The sequence below is a fragment of the Heterodontus francisci genome, chromosome 36, assembly GCF_036365525.1.
Source record: "Heterodontus francisci isolate sHetFra1 chromosome 36, sHetFra1.hap1, whole genome shotgun sequence".
Classification (NCBI taxonomy): Eukaryota; Metazoa; Chordata; class Chondrichthyes; order Heterodontiformes; family Heterodontidae; genus Heterodontus; species Heterodontus francisci.
Genome location: NC_090406.1, coordinates 3,926,636 through 3,945,876, shown reverse-complemented (window position 1 = coordinate 3,945,876; position 19,241 = coordinate 3,926,636). Strand labels below are relative to the sequence as shown.

The following is a 19,241-nucleotide window of genomic DNA, read 5'->3' as shown; positions in this document are numbered from 1 at the left end:
GTGGAACCCGTACCCCAGTGAGGGTCAGCGTGTGTGGAACCCGTACCCCAGTGAGGGTCAGCGTGTGTGGAACCCGTCCCCCAGTGAGGGTCAGCGTGTGTGGAACCCGTCCCCCAGTGAGGGTCAGCGTGTGTGGAACCCGTCCCCCAGTGAGGGTCAGCGTGTGTGGGTCTGTACCCCAGTGAGGGTCAGTGTGTGTGGAACCCGTACCCCAGTGAGGGTCAGTGTGTGTGGAACCCGTACCCCAGTGAGGGTCAGTGTGTGTGGAACCCGTACCCCAGTGAGGGTCAGTGTGTGTGGGTCTGTACCCCAGTGAGAATCAGTGTGTGTGGGTCTGTACCCCAGTGAGGGTCAGTGTGTGTGGAACCCGTACCCCAGTGAGGGTCAGTGTGTGTGGGTCTGTACCCCAGTGAGGGTCAGTGTGTGTGGAACCCGTACCCCAGTGAGAGTCAGTGTGTGTGGATCTGTACCCCAGTGAGAGTCAGTGTGTGTGGAACCCGTACCCCAGTGAGCGTCAGTGTGTGTGGAACCCGTACCCCAGTGAGCGTCAGTGTGTGTGGAACCCGTACCCCAGTGAGAGTCAGCGTGTGTGGAACCCGTACCCCAGTGAGAGTCAGCGTGTGTGGAACCCGTACCCCAGTGAGAGTCAGCGTGTGTGGAACCCGTACCCCAGTGAGAGTCAGCGTGTGTGGAACCCGTACCCCAGTGAGAGTCAGCGTGTGTGGAACCCGTACCCCAGTGAGAGTCAGCGTGTGTGGAACCCGTACCCCAGTGAGAGTCAGCGTGTGTGGAACCCGTACCCCAGTGAGAGTCAGCGTGTGTGGAACCCGTACCCCAGTGAGAGTCAGCGTGTGTGGAACCCGTACCCCAGTGAGAGTCAGCGTGTGTGGAACCCGTACCCCAGTGAGAGTCAGCGTGTGTGGAACCCGTACCCCAGTGAGAGTCAGCGTGTGTGGAACCCGTACCCCAGTGAGAGTCAGTGTGTGTGGGTCTGTACCCCAGTGAAGGTCAGTGTGTGTGGAACCTGTACCCCAGTGAGGGTCAGTGTGTGTGGGTCTGTACCCCAGTGAGGGTCAGTGTGTGTGGAACCCGTACCCCAGTGAGGGTCAGTGTGTGTGGGTCTGTACCCCAGTGAGGGTCAGTGTGTGTGGAACCCGTCCCCCAGTGAGAGTCGGTGCGTGTGGAATGTTTATTTACAAATTATTAGGGTTACTGCAACGTGATGGGCGCTAGGACCTGAAGGATGCCTGTGGCAATGTGAAGATGCCCATCCCCCCCATACACTGTTTGTGAGCCTCGGTCCCCAGGGAGCAGCGGGGGAGGAGACACCGCTTTAAAGCAGCGAATAGCAGGACTCAATTCGCAGCTCCCCCGCCACCCCCACCGCGCATGGTGATTAATTGTGTTAAACAGGAGCAGAGAGAGAGGGAAAGGGAAAGAGAGGGAGAACAGAGAGAGACATTGAGAGAGAGAATGGCTACATTACTAGTTACATTAACACTCTGTGCCACGTGCTGCTTACAATATCGGTGACAATGTGAGGGATGAGCTGTCACAGGGAGAGAGGAAACTGGCCTGCAGATTAAGTAAAAACTTTACGTCAAATATAAATAAAGATCATTTATTTGTCCCCTCATCAACCAACCCTCACTTGGGTACAGGTCCCCTGGGGCATCTCACTACAGCAAGTGTTCTTCATCTGTACCTCATTGGCTGGGATGCCCTGAGGTGGTGAAAGGCGCTATGGAGATGCAAGTCTTTCTTTTATTGCTGTATGTAATAAGCATTATGATTGTGGATGTAGTTGATGCCATGGTGGAGATTGAGGTGTCTCAGCCTGCTGTGGACTCTGAACTCCAGGACTGCTGCCTGGAACTTGCAGAACTGAACCGCTGCTATTTTCTGCCTGTTGACAAATAACACCATTAATTCAGGCCAATTAATTGTACACTTGTTCGTGTCAGAGACGGGTCTGTGCAGTCAGACTTGCCCTTCCTTTGCGATCCCGGTTAATATGCGACCTGACCCGGGTTAGACTCGGTGAGCACGGGATCATTTTCTAATTGAGAGTAAATGGAATTGTCTGACTGCGGCTTTAGCTGGTTTGTAGCTGGTTGGTGGATGGTTTCTTTGACCTCCATGCTTCTCGTTTCACACTGAGTGTTGGAAGAGATTGGACTGATTGCGTAAATATATTATAGTTCGGGTAAAGTTTGAGGGTTTCCCTCCGGTTTTTAATGACCGGGGTTTAATCTCCTTCACAACTTCCTCCTCATTAACTCTCTGCTGACCCTCTTTTCTCACGCCAGTTATTCTGCTTCGCTAAAGCAGTCTGGGAGGAAATAAAACTGTCTCAAACAATCGAAGATTGTGTCCAACAGTCTCTTCCCCATTTCTCCTAAAGACAAGGACTGCTGCTGGGATACGGGTTTCACCGACACTGACTGTCGCTGCGGTATTAATCTATCACTGCATAACACTGGGGTACAGTACTGGTGGGGACAGGTCTGTCAGTGTATAACACTGGGGTACAGTACTGGTGGGGGCAGGTCTGTCACTGTGTAACACGGGTACAGTACTGGTGGGGACAGGTCTATCACTGCATAACACTGGGGTACAGTACTGGTGGGGACACATCTGTCACTATATAATACTGGGGTACAGTACTGGTGGGGACACATCTGTCACTATATAATACTGGGGTACAGTACTGGTGGGGACAGGTCTGTCAGTGTATAACACTGGGGTACAGTACTGGTGGGGACAGGTCTGTCAGTGTATAACACTGGGGTACAGTACTGGTGGGGACACATCTGTCATTATATAATACTGGGGTACAGTACTGGTGGGGACAGGTCTGTCAGTGTATAACACTGGGGTACAGTACTGGTGGGGACACATCTGTCACTATATAATACTGGGGTACAGTACTGGTGGGGACAGGTCTGTCAGTGTATAACACTGGGGTACAGTACTGGTGGGGACAGGTCTGTCAGTGTATAACACTGGGGTACAGTACTGGTGGGGACAGGTCTGTCACTGTATAACACTGGGGTGCAGTACTGGTGGGTACAGGTCTGTCACTGTATAACATTGGGGTACAGTATTGGTGGGGACACATTTGTCACTGTATAACACTGGGATACAGTACTGGTGAGGACAGGTCTGCCGCTGTATAACACTGGGGTACAGTACTGGTGGGGACAGGTCTGTCACTGTATAACACTGGGGTACAGTACTGGTGGGGACAGGTCTGTCACTGTATAACACTGGGGTACAGTATTGGTGGGGACAGATCTGTCACTGTATAACACTGGGATACAGTACTGGTGGGTACAGGTCTGTCACTGTATAACACTGGGGTACAGTACTGGTGGGGACACGTCTGTCACTGTATAACACTGGGGTACAGTACTGGTGGGGACACATCTGTCACTGTATAACACTGGGGTACAGTACTGGTGGGGACAGGTCTGTCACTGTATAACACTGGGGTACAGTACTGGTGGGGACAGATCTGTCACTGTATAACACTGGGGTACAGTACTGGTGGGGACAGATCTGTCACTGTATAACACTGGGGTACAGTACTGGTGGGGACACATCTGTCACTATATAATACTGGGGTACAGTACTGGTGGGGACAGGTCTGTCACTGTGTAACACTGGGGTACAGTACTGGTGGGGACAGGTCTGTCGCTGTATAACACTGGGGTACAGTACTGGTGGGGACAGGTCTGTCGCTGTATAACACTGGGGTACAGTACTGGTGGGGACAGGTCTGTCACTGTATAACACTGGGGTACAGTACTGGTGGGGACAGGTCTGTCGCTGTATAACACTGGGGTACAGTACTGGTGGGGACAGGTCTGTCGCTGTATAACACTGGGGTACAGTACTGGTGGGGACAGATCTGGTAGCGAGAATGGGAGTAATTTGAGGGGGTTGTTTATGGGGTTTGCTACAGTGAGATTGGAGTGGAGATGTTGGGACTCAGGGAAAACATTATTTGGAACCGTGTTTCAGATCCGCAATTAGATATTCAGATGTGAAAGCGTTAAGTTCGCTCTTGGCTACTTACTATAAGCAGGCAACCTGCCCTGTGCTCTGCCTCATGATCAATGCTGTGAATCTGTGTCTTTCCCGACACATTTGTTTGTTCGTAACTAATTTCCCTGATTGATGCTGCAATTGCCAAGGAGCAGGGCCATGTCATCTGAATGATCTAGAGGGTCTCTGCTGCCATCGCGCCCCCTACCCCCAAATCCCCACCCACGCGTACTCCCCCATCCCTTCCACATCCCCTCCCACCAGTCTGAGGTGGGACGAATCTCTGGTCCGCCTCTTCCTCAACTCCCCGACCCCGCCCTCCCCCAGCATTGTTACAGACAGAACCTGGGTTTGAACACGTCCCACAGCAGAAATGTGCACACCACAGGCTCATGTCTTCCTCATCCCAGAAATCCTTTTCTGATCCGACCACCATTTTCAGTTCCACTCCTGTAGTCCAAATCTAGCCTCTTGTGCATCCTCGATTTCCATCGCAGCACCATTGATGGCCACCTCTCCAACTGCTGAACCGCTACGCTCCGGAACTGCCTACCTAGAGCTCTCTGCCTTTCTCTCCTCCTTTAAGATGCTCCTTAAAACCTGTCTCTCTGGCGAAGCTTTGGTCATCTGTCCTAAGATCTCCTTATGTGACTCAGCATAACACTCTGTTAGTCACTGAATCATAGAAACCTTTCATAGAATCATAGAAATTTACAGCACGGAAGGAGGCCATTCAGCCCATCGTGTCCACACTAGCCAACAAGTAGCCATCCAGCTTAATCCCACTTTCCAGCTCTTGGTCCGTGGCTTTGTAGGTTGCAACACTTCAAGTGCATATCCAAGTACTTTTTAAATATTATGAGGGTTTCTGCCTCTACCACACTTTCAGGCAGTAAATTCGAGATTCCCACCACCCTCTGGGTGAAATAATTATCCCTCAAATTCCCTCTAAACCTACCTCTTACCCAAAATCTATGCCCCCTGGTTATGGACCCCTCAACCAAGGGGAATAGGGCCTTCCTGTCCACTCTATCTAGACCCCTCGTAATTTTATCCACTTCAATTAGCTCTTCCCTCAGCCTCCTCTATTACAAAAAAAAACAACCCTAGCCTATCCAATCTTTCCTCATAACTGAAATTCTCCAGTCCAGGCAACATACTTGTAAATAAAAGCAAAATACTGCAGATGCTGGAAATCTGAAATAAAAACAAGAAATGCTGGAACCACTCAGCAGGTCTGGCAGCATCAGTGGAAAGAGAAGCAGAGTTAACGTTTCGGGTCAGTGACCCTTCTTCGGAACTTCTCCGCAACATCCTTGTAAATCTCCTCTGTACCCTGTCTAGTGCAATCACATCTTTCCTATAGTGCGGTGACCAGAGCTGCACACAGTACTCCAGCTGTGTCCTAACTAGTGTTTTATACAGTTCCAGCATAACCTCCCAGCTCTTGTAGTCTATGCCTCGGCTAATAAAGGCAAGTATCCCGTATGCCTTCTTGACTATCTTATCTATCTGTACAGCCACCTTCAGGGATCTGTGGACATGCACTCCAAGGTCCCTCTGTTCCTCTACACCTCAGTATCCTATTATTTATTGTGTATTCCCTTGCCTTGTTAGCCTTCCCCAAATGCATTACCTCACACTTCTCCAGTTGAACCCCATTTGCCACTGTTCCGCCCACCTGACCAGTCCATTCATGTCTTCCTGCAGTCTACAGCTTTTTTCTTCATTTTCAACCATATGGCCAATTCTTGTATCGTCTGCAAACTTCTTAATCATACCCCCTACATTCAAGTCCAAATCATTGATATATACCGCAAAAAGCAAGGGACCTAGTACTGAGCCCTGCAGAACCCCATTGGAAACAGCCGTCCAATCACAAAAACATTCATTGACCTTTGCTTCCTGCCTCTGAGCCAATTTTGGATCCAACTTGCCACTTTGCCTTGGATCCTTGCGCTTTTACTTTCATGACCAGTCTGTCATGTGGGACCTTATTAAAAGCCTTGCTAATATCCATATAGACTACATCAAATGTGCTACCCTCATCAACCCTCCTTGTTACCTCCTCAAAAAATTTAATCATGTTAGTCACTCATGACCTTCCCTTAACAAATCCATGCTGACTGTCTTTGATTAATCCGTGTCTTTCTAAATGAATATTTATCCTATCCCTCAGAATTTAATTCCAATAATTTTCCCACCAACAAGGTTAGGCTGAGTGGCCTGTAATTACTCAGTCTATCCATTTCTCCCTTTCTAAACAATGGTACAATGTTAGCTGTTCTCTGGCACCACACCTGTAGCCAGAGAGGATTAGAAAATGATGGTCAGAGCCTCCACTATTTATTCACTTGCTTCCCTTAACAGCTGAGGATACATTTTCTCAGGACCTGGGGTTTTATCCACTTTCAAAGATATCTCACACTCTTTCATTGTAACGACCCCTGCCTCTACACACACGTTACCCTTATGGTCCTGAATAGGCCCTACTCTTTCTTTAGTTATCCTCTTGCTCCTTATGTGTTTATAAAAAAACTTTGGGTTTTCCTTGATTTTACTTACCAATATGTTTTCATGCCCTCTCGTTGCTATCCTAATTTCCTTTTTAATTTCACCCCTACACTTTTTATACTCCTCGAGGTTTTCTGCAGTATTGTGCCCTTGGTATCTGTCATAAGTTTCCATTTTTTCTTTATCCTCTTCTTTAAACCTTTTGACATCCAGGGAGCTCTGGATTTGTTCATCCCACCCTTTTTCTTTAAGGGCACATACTTGCTCAGAACCCTCACTATTGTCTTCCTTGAATGCCTTCCACTGATCTGGCACTGATTTGCCTTCAAGTAGCTGTGTCTAGTCAACTTTGGCTAAATCACATTTAGCTCAGTAAAATTAATTTTTCCCAATTGGGAACTTTTATTCCTGGTCTATCTTTGTCCTTTTCCGTGACTACCCGAAATCCATCTGAATTATGATCTCTTCCACCAAAGTGCTCCCCAACTGATACTCTGTCTAGCTGCACAGCTTCGTTCTCTAAAACTATGTCCAGAACTGCCTCTCTTGTTGGGCTTGCTACGTACTGGTTAAAAAGGTTCTTATAAACGCATTTTAAGAATTCTGCTCCCTCTGTGCCTTTCATACTAATTCTCTCCCAGTTAATATTGGGGTGGTTGAAATCCCCCACTATTACTGCCCTATTGTTTTTGCACTTCTCAGAGATTTGCCTACATATTTGCTCATTTATCTCCCTCTGACTGTTTGTTTGAGGTCCATAGTACACTCCTGATAGAGTGATTGCCCCTTTTTTGTTCTTCAGTTCAACCCATATGGCCTCAATTGATGATCCTTCTACCATATAATTTCTCCTCACAGCTATAATTGTTTCTTTAATCAATATTGAAACCCCCTTCCTTTTTTTAGGAACATAGGAGCAGGAGTAGGCCATTCAGCCCATCAAGCCTTCTCCACCATTCAATACGATCATGGCTGATCATTCACTTTAATGCCTTTTTCCCCACACTATTCCCATATCCCTTTATGTCATTGGTATTTAGAAATCTGTCAATCTCTGCTTTAAACATACTCAATGACTGAGCTTCCACAGCCCACTGGGCTGGAGAATTCCAAAGATTCACAACCTCTGAGTAAAGAAATTTCTCCTCATTTCGGTCCTAAGTGGCTTCCCCCTTATTTTGAAATTGTGTCCCCTGGTTCTAGACTCCCCAACCAGGGGAAACATCTTACCTGCATCTACTCTGTCTATCCCTTTAAGTATTTTGTAGGTTTCAATGAGATCACCTCTCATTCTTCGAAACTCTAGAGAATACAGGCCCAGTTTCCCCAATCTCTCTTCATAGGACAGTCCCACCATCCCAGGAACAAGTCTGGTGAACCTTTGTTGCACTCCCTCTATGGCAATAATATCTTTCCTAAGGTAAGGGGACCAAAACTGCACACACTACTCCAGGTGCGGTCCAACCAAGCTTCTATATAATTGAAGCAAACCTTCACTACTCCTATACTCAAATCCTCTTGCGATAAAGGCTAGCATACCATTAGCCTTCCTAATGTCTTGCTGTACCTGCATATTAGCTTTCAGTGGCTTATTGACGAGGACACCCAGGTCCCTTTGTACATCTACACTTTCTAATCTCTTACAATTTAAGAAATACTCTGCACATCTATTCCTCCTACCAAAATGGATGACCTCACATTTTTCCACATTATATTCCATCTGCCACATTCTTACCCACTCACTAAGTCTGTCCAAATCCCCTTGAAGCCACTTTGCATCTTCCTCACAACACACATTCCCACCTAGTTTTGTGTCATCTGCGAACTTGGAAATATTACATTTGGTCCCCACATCCAAATCATTGATATATATTGTGAACAGCTGGGGCCCAAGTACTGATCCCTGCCGCACCCCACTAGTCACAGCCTGTCAATGCAAGAATGGCCCGTTCATTCCTACTCTCTGTTTTCTGCTTGTTAACCAATCCTTAATCCATGCCAGTATATTACCTCCTATCCCATGTGCTTTAATTTTGCTAACCAACCTCCTGTGGGGGACTTTATCAAAAGCCTTCTGAAAATCCAAGTATACCACGTCCACCAACTCCCCTTTATCAATTCATCCTCAAAAAGCTCCAACAGGTTCATCAAACATGATTTCCCATTCATAAATCCATGTTGACTCTGCCCAATCATTTCATTATTATCCAAGTGTCCTTTTATCACATCCTTTAGAATAGATTCTAGCATTTTCTCTACTACTGATGTAAGGCTAACTGGTCTATAGTTCTCCACTTTCTTGCTCCCTCTCTTCTTAAATAGTGGGCTGACATTTGCTACCTTCCAATCTGTAGGAATAGTTCCAGAATCTATATTATATATTTTATCCCCCTCTTTATCTCATCTGAAAAACCCTGTGACCAAGAATGTTGAGCTGCCATTCCTGCCCTTTTAGCCACGTCTCAGTAATAGTTATAATATTATACTCCTACATGTCAATCTGTGCTTTCAACTCAACTGTTTTATTCCCTCAACTTCTTGCATTGAAGTATATACATACCATTTAGCAGTGCCAAACTCCTTTGTTGTCAATTTTCCAGCCTTTATTTCCTCTGCTTTCCAAACGCGCTTACTAATTTTCTGCCTTCCATTTCCAACTTTTCTTCTCTCCCTTCTGAACCTACTCTCAGGTTCGCATTCCCCTGCCCAGCTAGTTTAAACCGTTCCCAACGGGCACGAGCAAAACCTCCGGCGAGGATATTGGTCCTGGCTTTGTTGAGCTGCAACCCATCGACTTGTACAGGTCCCACCTCCCCGAGAAGTGGTCCCAATGCCTCAGGAATCTAAAGTCCTCCCTCCTGCACCATCTCTCCAGCCACATTAGCTCTATCTTCCTATTACTGAACTCAGTAGCACATGGCACCAGGAATAATTCAGAGATTACTGCCTTTGAGGTCCTGCTTTTCAGTCTCTCTCCTAGTTCCCTAAACTCTGCCTTCAGGACCTCAGCCCTCTTTCTGCCTGTGTCATTGGTGTCAATATGGACCACGACCTCTGGCTGTTCACCTTCGCCCCTCACAATGTCCTGCAGTCACTCAATGACATCCTTGATTCTGGCACCAGGGAGGCAGCATACCATCCTGGAGTCATGTCTGCAGCTGCAGCAGCACCTGTCTGTTCCCCTCACTAGCGAATTCCCTCTCACTATTTCTCTTCCACTCTTCATTCTCCGCTCTGTGCAGCTGAGCCACTGATGGTGCCATGGACTTGGCTCTGCCTGCACTCCCCGGAGGAACCATCACTCTCACCAGTATTCAGAACTGAATACCAGTTGGAAAGTGAGATGCACTCATGGGGTCCCTGGCCTGCCTGTCTGGTCCTCCCTGCACTTCCTACCTGGTCCTCCTTGTCCTTCTGGTGGTCACCCATTCCCTCTCTGCCTGTACATTTTTAAACTGCAGGGTGACCACCTCCAGAAACATGGTATCAACGAAATTCTCAGCTTCACGCATGCCGCGTAGTGAATCTAGCCGCCACTCAAACTCCGAAATCCAGAGCTCGAGCTGCTGGTTGTACAGGCCACAAGGAGCATTGAGAATTTCTCATATGCCAGAGTGTTGAAAGAGGTGACTGCAGAGATAGTGAATGCATTGGTGATCATCTTCCAAAATTCTATAGATTCTGGAACAATTCTACAGACCTGTCAGCCTGACATCAGTAGTAGGGAAAATGCTAGGATCTATTATAAAGGATGTAAAAACTGGATGGACACTTAGAAAATAATGGTAGGATTGGGCAGAGTCAACATGGATTTATGAAAGGGAAATCATGTTTAACAAACTTGTAAGAGTTTTTTGAGGATGTAACTAGCAGAATAGATAAGGGCGAACCATTGGATGTAGTGTATTTGGAATTTATGAAGGCTTTCGATAAGGTCCCACACAGGAGGTTCATGAACAAAATTAGAACACTTGGGATTGGGGGTAATTTACTGGCATGGATTGAGGATCAGTGCTTGGGCCCCAGCTATTCACAATCTATATCAATGATATGGATGTGGGGACCAAATGTAATATTTCCAAGTTTGCTAATGACACAAAACATAGGTGGGAATGTGACTTGTAAGGAGGATGCAAAAAGGCTTCATGGGGATTTAGACAGGCTAAATGAGTGAGAAAGAACATGGCAGATGGAATATAATGTGGAAAAATGTCAAGTTATCCACTTCGGTAGGAAAAACAGAAATGCAGAGTATTTATTAAATGATGAGAGATTGGGAAGTGTTGATGTCCAAAGGGACCTGGGTGTCCTTGTTCATTAGTCACTGAAAGCTAACATGCAGGTGCAGCAAGCAATTAGGAAGGCAAATGGTATGTTGGCCTTTATTGAAAAAGGATTTGAGTACAGGAGTGAGGAATTCTTGCTGCAGTTGTTTAAAGCCTTGGTGAGACCACAACTGGAGTATTGTGAACAGTTTAAGTCTCCTTACCTAAGGAAGGATATACCTGCCATAGAGGAAGTACAATGAAGGTTCATCAGACTGATCCCTGGGATCATGGGATTGTCCTATGAGGCAAAATTGAGGAGACTGGGCCTATATTCCCTACAGTTTAGAAGAATGAGAGTTGCTCTCATTGAAGCATAGAAAATTCTTAGAGATCGACAGGGTAGATGCAGGAAGGATGTTTCCCCTGGCTAGTGAGTCTCGAACAAGGGGACATAGTCTCAGAATAAGAGGTAGTCAGTCCATTTAGGACTGAGATGAGGAGGCATTTCTTCACTCTGAGGGCAGTAAATCTGTGGAATTCTCTACCCTAGAGGGCAGTGGAGGCTGAGTCATTGAGCATGTTCAAGACAGAGATCAATAGCTTTCTAGATATTAAAGATATCAAGGGATATGGGATAGTGCGGGAAAATGGTGTTGAGGTAGATCATCGACCATGATTTAGTTGAATGGGGAGCAGACTCAAAGGGCCAAATAGCCATTCCTGCCCCTATTTCCTATGTTCCTATGTATGGGATGTGCATTCCATGGGGCTGAGGTTCCCTGCTATTCCTTTACTTTCTAGATTATTATGTAGAAATATTTATCAGCTACTCACCAGGTCTCGCTGTCTCCCGCTCCCTCACTCAGGCCACTCCTTGTCTTGCAAAAGACCAGAAAAGCACCTCCTCCTTCACTGCACCAAATTCCCTCACTCACCAAATTCCCTGAGTTAAATACGCTGTTAAATCTGTACTCTGTCGAGCTGTAATTCATTCTACTTATTTCATGCATAAGCAAAAGCCTCCTGTATTGATACTATAAATATATCAATTGAATGGGCAGTGTGAGGGATTCTTATACTCACTGAATTTCTGGTCATAAAATATCACTCATGAGTCACAGTTTATTTCCTCTGGTTTGCTGTCATTCATCAGAATACTTACCCTGCTGAATAAACAGTGACTCTGTACAGTTACACAGTGAGTGACCCTCACCCTGAATAAACAGTGACTCTGTACAGTTACACAATGAGTGAACCCTACCCTGAATAAACAGTGACTCTGTACAGTTACACAGTGAGTGACCCTCACCCTGAATAAAAGGTAACTCGGTACAGTTACACAGTGAGTGACCCTCACCCTGAATAAAAGGTAACTCGGTACAGTTACACAATGAGTGAACCCTACCCTGAATAAACAGTGACTCTGTACAGTTACACAGTGAGTGACCCTACCCTGAATAAACAGTGACTCTGTACAGTTACACAGTGAGTGACCCTCACCCTGAATAAACAGTGACTCTGTACAGTTGCACAGTGAGTGACCCTCACCCTGAATAAACAGTGACTCTGTACAGTTGCACAGTGAGTGACCCTCACCCTGAATAAACAGTGACTCTGTACAGTTACACAGTGAGTGATCCTCACACTGAATAAACAGTGACTCTGTACAGTTACACAGTGAGTGATCCTCACACTGAATAAACAGTGACTCTGTACAGTTACACAGTGAGTGACCCTCACACTGAATAAACAGCGACTCTGTACAATTACCCAGTATGTGACCCTCACCCTGAATAAACAGTGACTCTGTACAGTTACACAGTGAGTGACCCTCACCCTGAATAAACAGTGACTCTGTACAGTTACACAGTAAAATCTTTGATTAATGAGCTAAAAGGATTTTGGACCAGTAAAACATTTTGTTTTTAATAATGTTTCAAATGATGGCCCTGTACACGGTGGCATCCCCTCTTATGGTGCTGACCACACCCATCCATAGTGATCCACACCCACTCACACTGATCTACACTGACCCACACCCACCCATACTGACCCCACCCATCCACACGCACCCACACTGGCCCACACCCACCCACACTGACCCACACCCACTCGCACTGATCTACACTGACCCACACCCACTCACACTGAGCCATACTCATTCACCCTGACCCACACCCACTCACGCTGATCCATACCCACTCACACTGACCCACACTCATTCATCCTGACCTACACCCACCCATACTGATCCACACCAGCTCACACTGATCCACACCAACTCACACTGATCCACACTCATTCACCCTGACCCAAACCCACCCATACTGACCCACACCAACTCACACTGACCCACAATGACCCGCACTCACCCACACGCACCCACATTGACCCACACGCACCCACACTGACACACACCCACCCTATACAGACCCACACCCACCCACACCCACTCACACTGATCTACACTGACCCACATCCACCCACACTGACCCATACTCATTCACGCTGACCCACGCCCACTCACGCTGACCCACACTCATTCATCCTGACCTACACCCACCCATACTGATCCACACCAACTCTCACTGACCCACACCCCCTCACACTGACCCATACTCACTCACGTTGACCCACGCCCACTCACGCTGACCTACACCCACCCATACTGATCCACACCAACTCGCACTGACCCACACCCCCTCACGCTGACTCACACTGACCCACACCCCCTCACGCTGACTCACACTGACCCACACCCGCCCACACTGACCCACACCCGCCCACACTGACTCACACCCGCCCACATCTACCCATACTGACCGACACTGACTCACACCCGCCCACACTGACTCACACCCGCCCACGCTGACTCACACTGACCCACACCCGCCCACACTGACTCACACCCGCCCACATCTACCCATACTGACCGACACTGACTCACACCCGCCCACGCTGACTCACACTGACCCACACCCGCCCAAACTGACCCACACCCGCCCAAACTGACCCACACCCGCCCAAACTGACCCACACCCGCCCAAACTGACCCACACCCGCCCAAACTGACCCACACCCGCCCAAACTGACCCACACCCGCCCAAACTGACCCACACCCGCCCAAACTGACCCACACCCGCCCAAACTGACCCACACCCGCCCAAACTGACCCACACCCGCCCACACTGACCCACACCCGCCCACACTGACCCACACCCGCCCACACTGACCCACACCCGCCCACACTGACCCACACCCGCCCACACTGACCCACACCCGCCCACACTGACCCACACCCGCCCACACTGACCCACACCCACCCACACTGACCCACACCCACCCACACCCGCCCACACTGACCCACACCCGCCCACATCTACCCATACTGACCGACACTGACTCGCGCCCGCCCACGCTGACTCGCGCCCGCCCACGCTGACTCGCGCCCGCCCACGCTGACTCGCGCCTGCCCACGCTGACTCGCGCCCGCCCACGCCCGCCCACGCCCGCCCACGCCCGCCCACGCCCGCCCACACTGACCCGCACCGACCCAGGCCCACTGACCCGCACCGACCCAGGCCCACTGACCCGCACCGACCCAGGCCCACTGACCCGCACCGACCCAGGCCCACTGACCCGCACCGACCCAGGCCCACCCGCACCGACCCAGACCCACCCGCACTGACCCAGACCAACTGATCCCCACTGACCAGTGAAGCCCAAGTTTAGTGTCCTTTGATGAAATATTTGATCTTAGTTGGGGTAGAGGTTGGGTGAGTTGAACGGGCTCAATTCCCTTGGAAGAGGAGGGGCCAGGGCAACCTGATGCAATGAAGAAAGGGTACTTTCCATGGCCCCCTAGCAACAGTCAGGATCTTCAAGGTAGTTAGGATGGGAATCCAATGAAAGTGAATGTTACAGATTCTGACAGAGAAAATTGGTGACATTTATTTTTCCATTTTTTTGCTGAAATACTGTGGCTACAAGAGCAGGTCAGAGGCTAGAAATTCTGCAGCGAGTAACTCACCTCCTGACTCCCCAAAGCCTGACCACTATATACAAGGCACAAGTCAGGAGTGTGATGGAATACTCTCCACTTGTCTGGATGGGTGCAGCTCCAACAACACTCAAGAAGCTCGACACCATCCAGGACAAAGCAGCCCGCTTGATTGACACCCCATCTACAAACATTCACTCCCTCCACCACTGACGTACAGTGGCAGCAGTGTGTACCATCTACAAGATGCACTGCAGCAAATCACCAAGGCTCCTTCGACAGCACCTTCCAAACCTGCTACCTCTACCACCTAGAAGGACAAGGGCAGCAGATGTATGGGAACACCACCACCTGCAAGTTCCCCTCCAAGTCACACACCATCCTGACTTGGAACTATATCGCCATTCCTTCACTGTCACTGGGTCAAAATCCTGGAACCCCCTTCCTAACAGCACTGTGAGTGTACCTAACCCACATGGACTGCAGCGGTTCAAGAAGGCAGCTCATCACCACCTTCTCAAGGGCAATTAGGGATGGGAAATAAATGCGACACCCACATCCAATGAATGAATAAAGAAATAAAGCTGAACTAAGAGCCTTGGTTAGATGAAGGGATCATTGTGTCTTTAAAAGATACAGACCATGTGTTAGCTGTAATTTGAATTGTAGTTTTAGATACACTGCAAGCTCCGGTAAGCTAGTGATACAGACCTGACTCTTGGGGCCATGAATGATTGACAGGTGAAGGGTTTTAATGGGCACTTGAGAGGCATAAGAACCTGGGGTTACTATGGTTACTGGCAGTGCAGTGCCCGTTCACCTGACTAAGAGATGGATTTTGCGAAAGACAGGAAGAAACAGCTCTTGATGTGTCTCTGTCCTGATCAATTTTTAATAATTTTGAATACACCACTGGTTAGTGAAGTGAAGTGTGGAGAGTTGATTGTTGAGAGCTGAATGGGAAAAGTCAAACTCCGAGTCAAGCAGCTTTTGGGGTTTTTCTCCCTCTTTCTGCCTTGATTTTGTTCCTGATTTAGCAAGACTGGAATCACGTTCGATCAGGATTGAGTCCAATTAGAGAGTGGGCTAGGTGGCCACAGGCTCAATTGGGCAGAGTAGGTGAGGACAAACCCAGTGTTAGAGTAGTCTGAGTGTGTGGTGTGTGTATAACTGCGTGTGCAATGTGTGTATACTTGTGTTTTATGTCTGTGCATGTGTGATTCTCTGTATGTATATGTATCTCTCTCCCTGTGCGTGTGTGTCTCTCGCTCTCTGTGTCTGTCTGTCTCTATGTCTATGTGTATCTATGTTTGTGTGGCTTTTTTTTTTCTTATTGGTTCATGGGATGTGGGCATCACCAGCTAGGCCTGCATTTATTGCCAATCCCGAACTGCGTTTAACTGAGTGGCTTGCCAGGCCATTTCAGAGGGCAAGTAAGAGTCAACCACATTGCTGTGGGTCTGGAGTCTGAAGTCACATGAAGGCCAGACCAGGTAAGGATGGCAGATTTCCTTCCCTAAAGGACATTAGTGAACCCAAATGGGTTTTTACAACAATCGACAATGTTTACACGCCCAACATCAGACTAGCTTTTTTTTTAAAGCCATGTTTTTATAAATTGTATACAAATTTCACCATCTGCCATGGTGGGATTCAGACCCATGTCTCAGAACATTGGTCTATGCTTCTGGATTACTAGACCAGTGACAATGCCACTATGTCTGCACACATGGGCAAGTGCATGTGAATGTGTCTGGGGAGGTGGGTGCTGGGGCTTGGCTACATTGTCTACACTTCTGTGTGACAAACAGCCCCTCAGGCGATGGAGCTCAGGGCAGTGCCCAGTGTTGTGCCCTCACAATCACTGCGCGATTCTCAGGCATTCCCTGATGATGTCAATGTTACAATTGCCAAAAAGCGGCTGCAATGTTCTTCTGATTAGTATGCATGGCTGGGTCTCAATAAAACATTCCCTGATTGGCTGGGGAGTTGCAGGAAGCAGAGAGTGCTGTGATACATAGCCTGGGGACTGTTACTGGAGGAGGGGGAGTAGTGGGGGGTAGGGGTTGGGCATGGAGTAGGGGTGGGAAGGAGATAGGGGGTGGGTAAGGGATAGTGGGGGGTAGGGGTGGACAGAGGGTAGTGGGGGGCAGGGGTAGAGGGTGGACAGAGGGTAGAGGTGGGCAGGGGTAGGGTTAGAGGGTGGGCAGGGGGTGGACAGAGGGTAGGGATAGAGGGTGGACAGAGGGTAGTGGTGGATAGAGGGTAGTGGTGGACAGAGGGTAGGGGTAGAGGGTGGACAGAGGGTAGTGGGGGGTAGGGGTGGAGGGTGGACAGGGGGTAGTGGTGGGCAGGGGTAGGGTTAGAGGGTGGGCAGGGGGTGGACAGAGGGTAGGGATAGAGGGTGGACAGAGGGTAGTGGGGGGTAGGGGTGGAGGGTGGACAGGGGGTGGACAGAGGGTAGTGGTGGGCAGGGGTAGGGGTAGAGGGTGGGTAGGGGGTGGACAGAGGGTAGTGGTGGGCAGGGGTAGGGTTAGAGGGTGGGCATGGGGTGGACAGAGGGTAGTGGGGGGTAGGGGTAGAGGATGGACAGGGGGTGGACAGAGGGTAGTGGTGGGCAGGGGTAGGGGTAGAGGGTGGGTAGGGGGTGGACAGAGGGTAGTGGTGGGTAGGGGTAGAGGGTGGACAGAGGGTAGTGGGGGGTAGGGGTAGAGGGTGGACAGGGGGTGGACAGAGGGTAGTGGTGGGCAGGGGTAGGGGCAGAGGGTGGGTAGGGGGTGGGCAGGGCTGAGGATATGAGCGGTACAGACTCATGTGAATGGTGCCTGCGTAGGAGTTTTGCAGACATAGCGTTATCTTCCTTCCACTAGGCTGCGTGTGCGTTTAACACATTCACCAAGCCGTGGCTCACTGTGACACTAAACCACATTCCTCAGTATCGACTGACACTGTCTGCTATTCCCCGCCCTTCACTGTGGACTGCAACTGAGAATCAGTGTGAACCCAAAACAATAAGATAAAATTAAACCTGAAAATACATGCCAGATTGTCAGGTGACACAGGTTGCAGCTTAGAACACACAGTTTACATTCAATACTCCACATTCCCGGGTATCTGTTATTCTATCTCTAAACCACCCATACCCCTCGATTAGATTCCAGTCTGTAACTCACTCCCGGGTATCTCTTATTCTATATATAAACCTCCCTGAACCCCTCGATTAGATTCCAGTCTGTAACTCACTCCCGGGTATCTGTTATTCTATATATAAACCCCCTGAACCCCTAGATTAGATTCCAGTCTGTAACTCACTCCCGGGTATCTGTTATTCTATATATAAACCCCCTGAACCCCTAGATTAGATTCCAGTCTGTGACTCACTCCCGGGTATCTGTTATTCTATATATAAACCCCCCTGAACCCCTCAATTAGATTCCAGTCTGTATCTCGCTCCCGGGTATCTGTTATTCTATATATAACCCCCCCCCCCCGAACCCCTCGATTAGATTCCAGTCTGTGACTCACTCCCGGGTATCTGTTATTCTATATATAAACCCCCTGAACCCCTAGATTAGATTCCAGTCTGTGACTCACTCCCGGGTATCTGTTATTCTATATATAAACCCCCCTGAACCCCTCAATTAGATTCCAGTCTGTATCTCGCTCCCGGGTATCTGTTATTCTATATATAAACCCCCCTGAACCCCTCAATTAGATTCCAGTCTGTGACTCACTCCCGGGTATCTGTTATTCTATATATAAACCCCCCTGAACCCCTCAATTAGATTCCAGTCTGTATCTCGCTCCCGGGTATCTGTTATTCTATATATAACCCCCCCCCCCCGAACCCCTCAATTAGATTCCAGTCTGTGACTCACTCTATAGTGTGTGGCGATTCTTTCTGTTTGCTGTTGGGTGTTCGAGATTGTTGCCTCTCTCCTTTAAAGTGGAGTGCTGTGACGACCTTTGGGTTGTGTTGTGACCAGTGACCAGTGACTCAGTGCATTCCTCTGCTGTGTGTGGGTGTCTGACTGTGACATGGAGAGCTGCTGTGAAGTGTGGATTTTCACTTATTGCTGCTTGTGTTTTTGTCGCAGAGCGCAGCAGCCGCACCGAGTCCTGTACTGGGAAACATGACACCCAGTGAGGGGGCACCGGGTGTGCCTCTGCCCCCTGGCTTCTTTCAGGTACTCTCAGCTTAAACATTGTACAGATAACAGAGGGAGAGGGTATGGGACCTGTGGGGCTGCATGAGGTGGGCACAAAAGGAATGCCCCGGGGCACCATTTTAAGACAGTGAGAAGCGGCCTGTTCACAAGCCTGTAACTAACAATAACTTGTATTTATATCGTGCCTTTACCATGGTGAAACTGCTCTGCAGAATTTGTTTCTTCCCTCCCACCCCCACG

The 19,241-nt window shown here is 48.8% G+C and overlaps 1 protein-coding gene and 1 long non-coding RNA gene across 4 annotated transcripts in view; one reads left to right on the top strand and one right to left on the bottom strand.

Annotated features, from left to right (window-relative positions):
• The window catches only part of LOC137351514 (single-stranded DNA-binding protein 2-like), a 109,951-nt gene that overhangs the window by 57,027 nt on the left and 33,683 nt on the right, over positions 1-19,241 (top strand). For 2 of the 3 annotated variants that reach the window (XM_068015984.1, XM_068015983.1), the window contains exon 5: positions 18,930-19,019. The exons of the other annotated variant lie outside the window; for it this stretch is intronic. In XM_068015984.1, the coding sequence (XP_067872085.1) occupies positions 18,930-19,019 (90 nt within the window). The remainder of the gene's footprint in view (positions 1-18,929; positions 19,020-19,241) is intronic. 3 annotated transcript variants of the gene reach the window in all.
• LOC137351515 (uncharacterized) lies at positions 1,608-18,818 on the bottom strand. Its single transcript, XR_010969511.1, has 2 exons — positions 18,711-18,818; positions 1,608-1,906 (listed from the first exon to the last, which is right to left on the bottom strand). It is a non-coding gene; the product is annotated as an uncharacterized lncRNA (long non-coding RNA).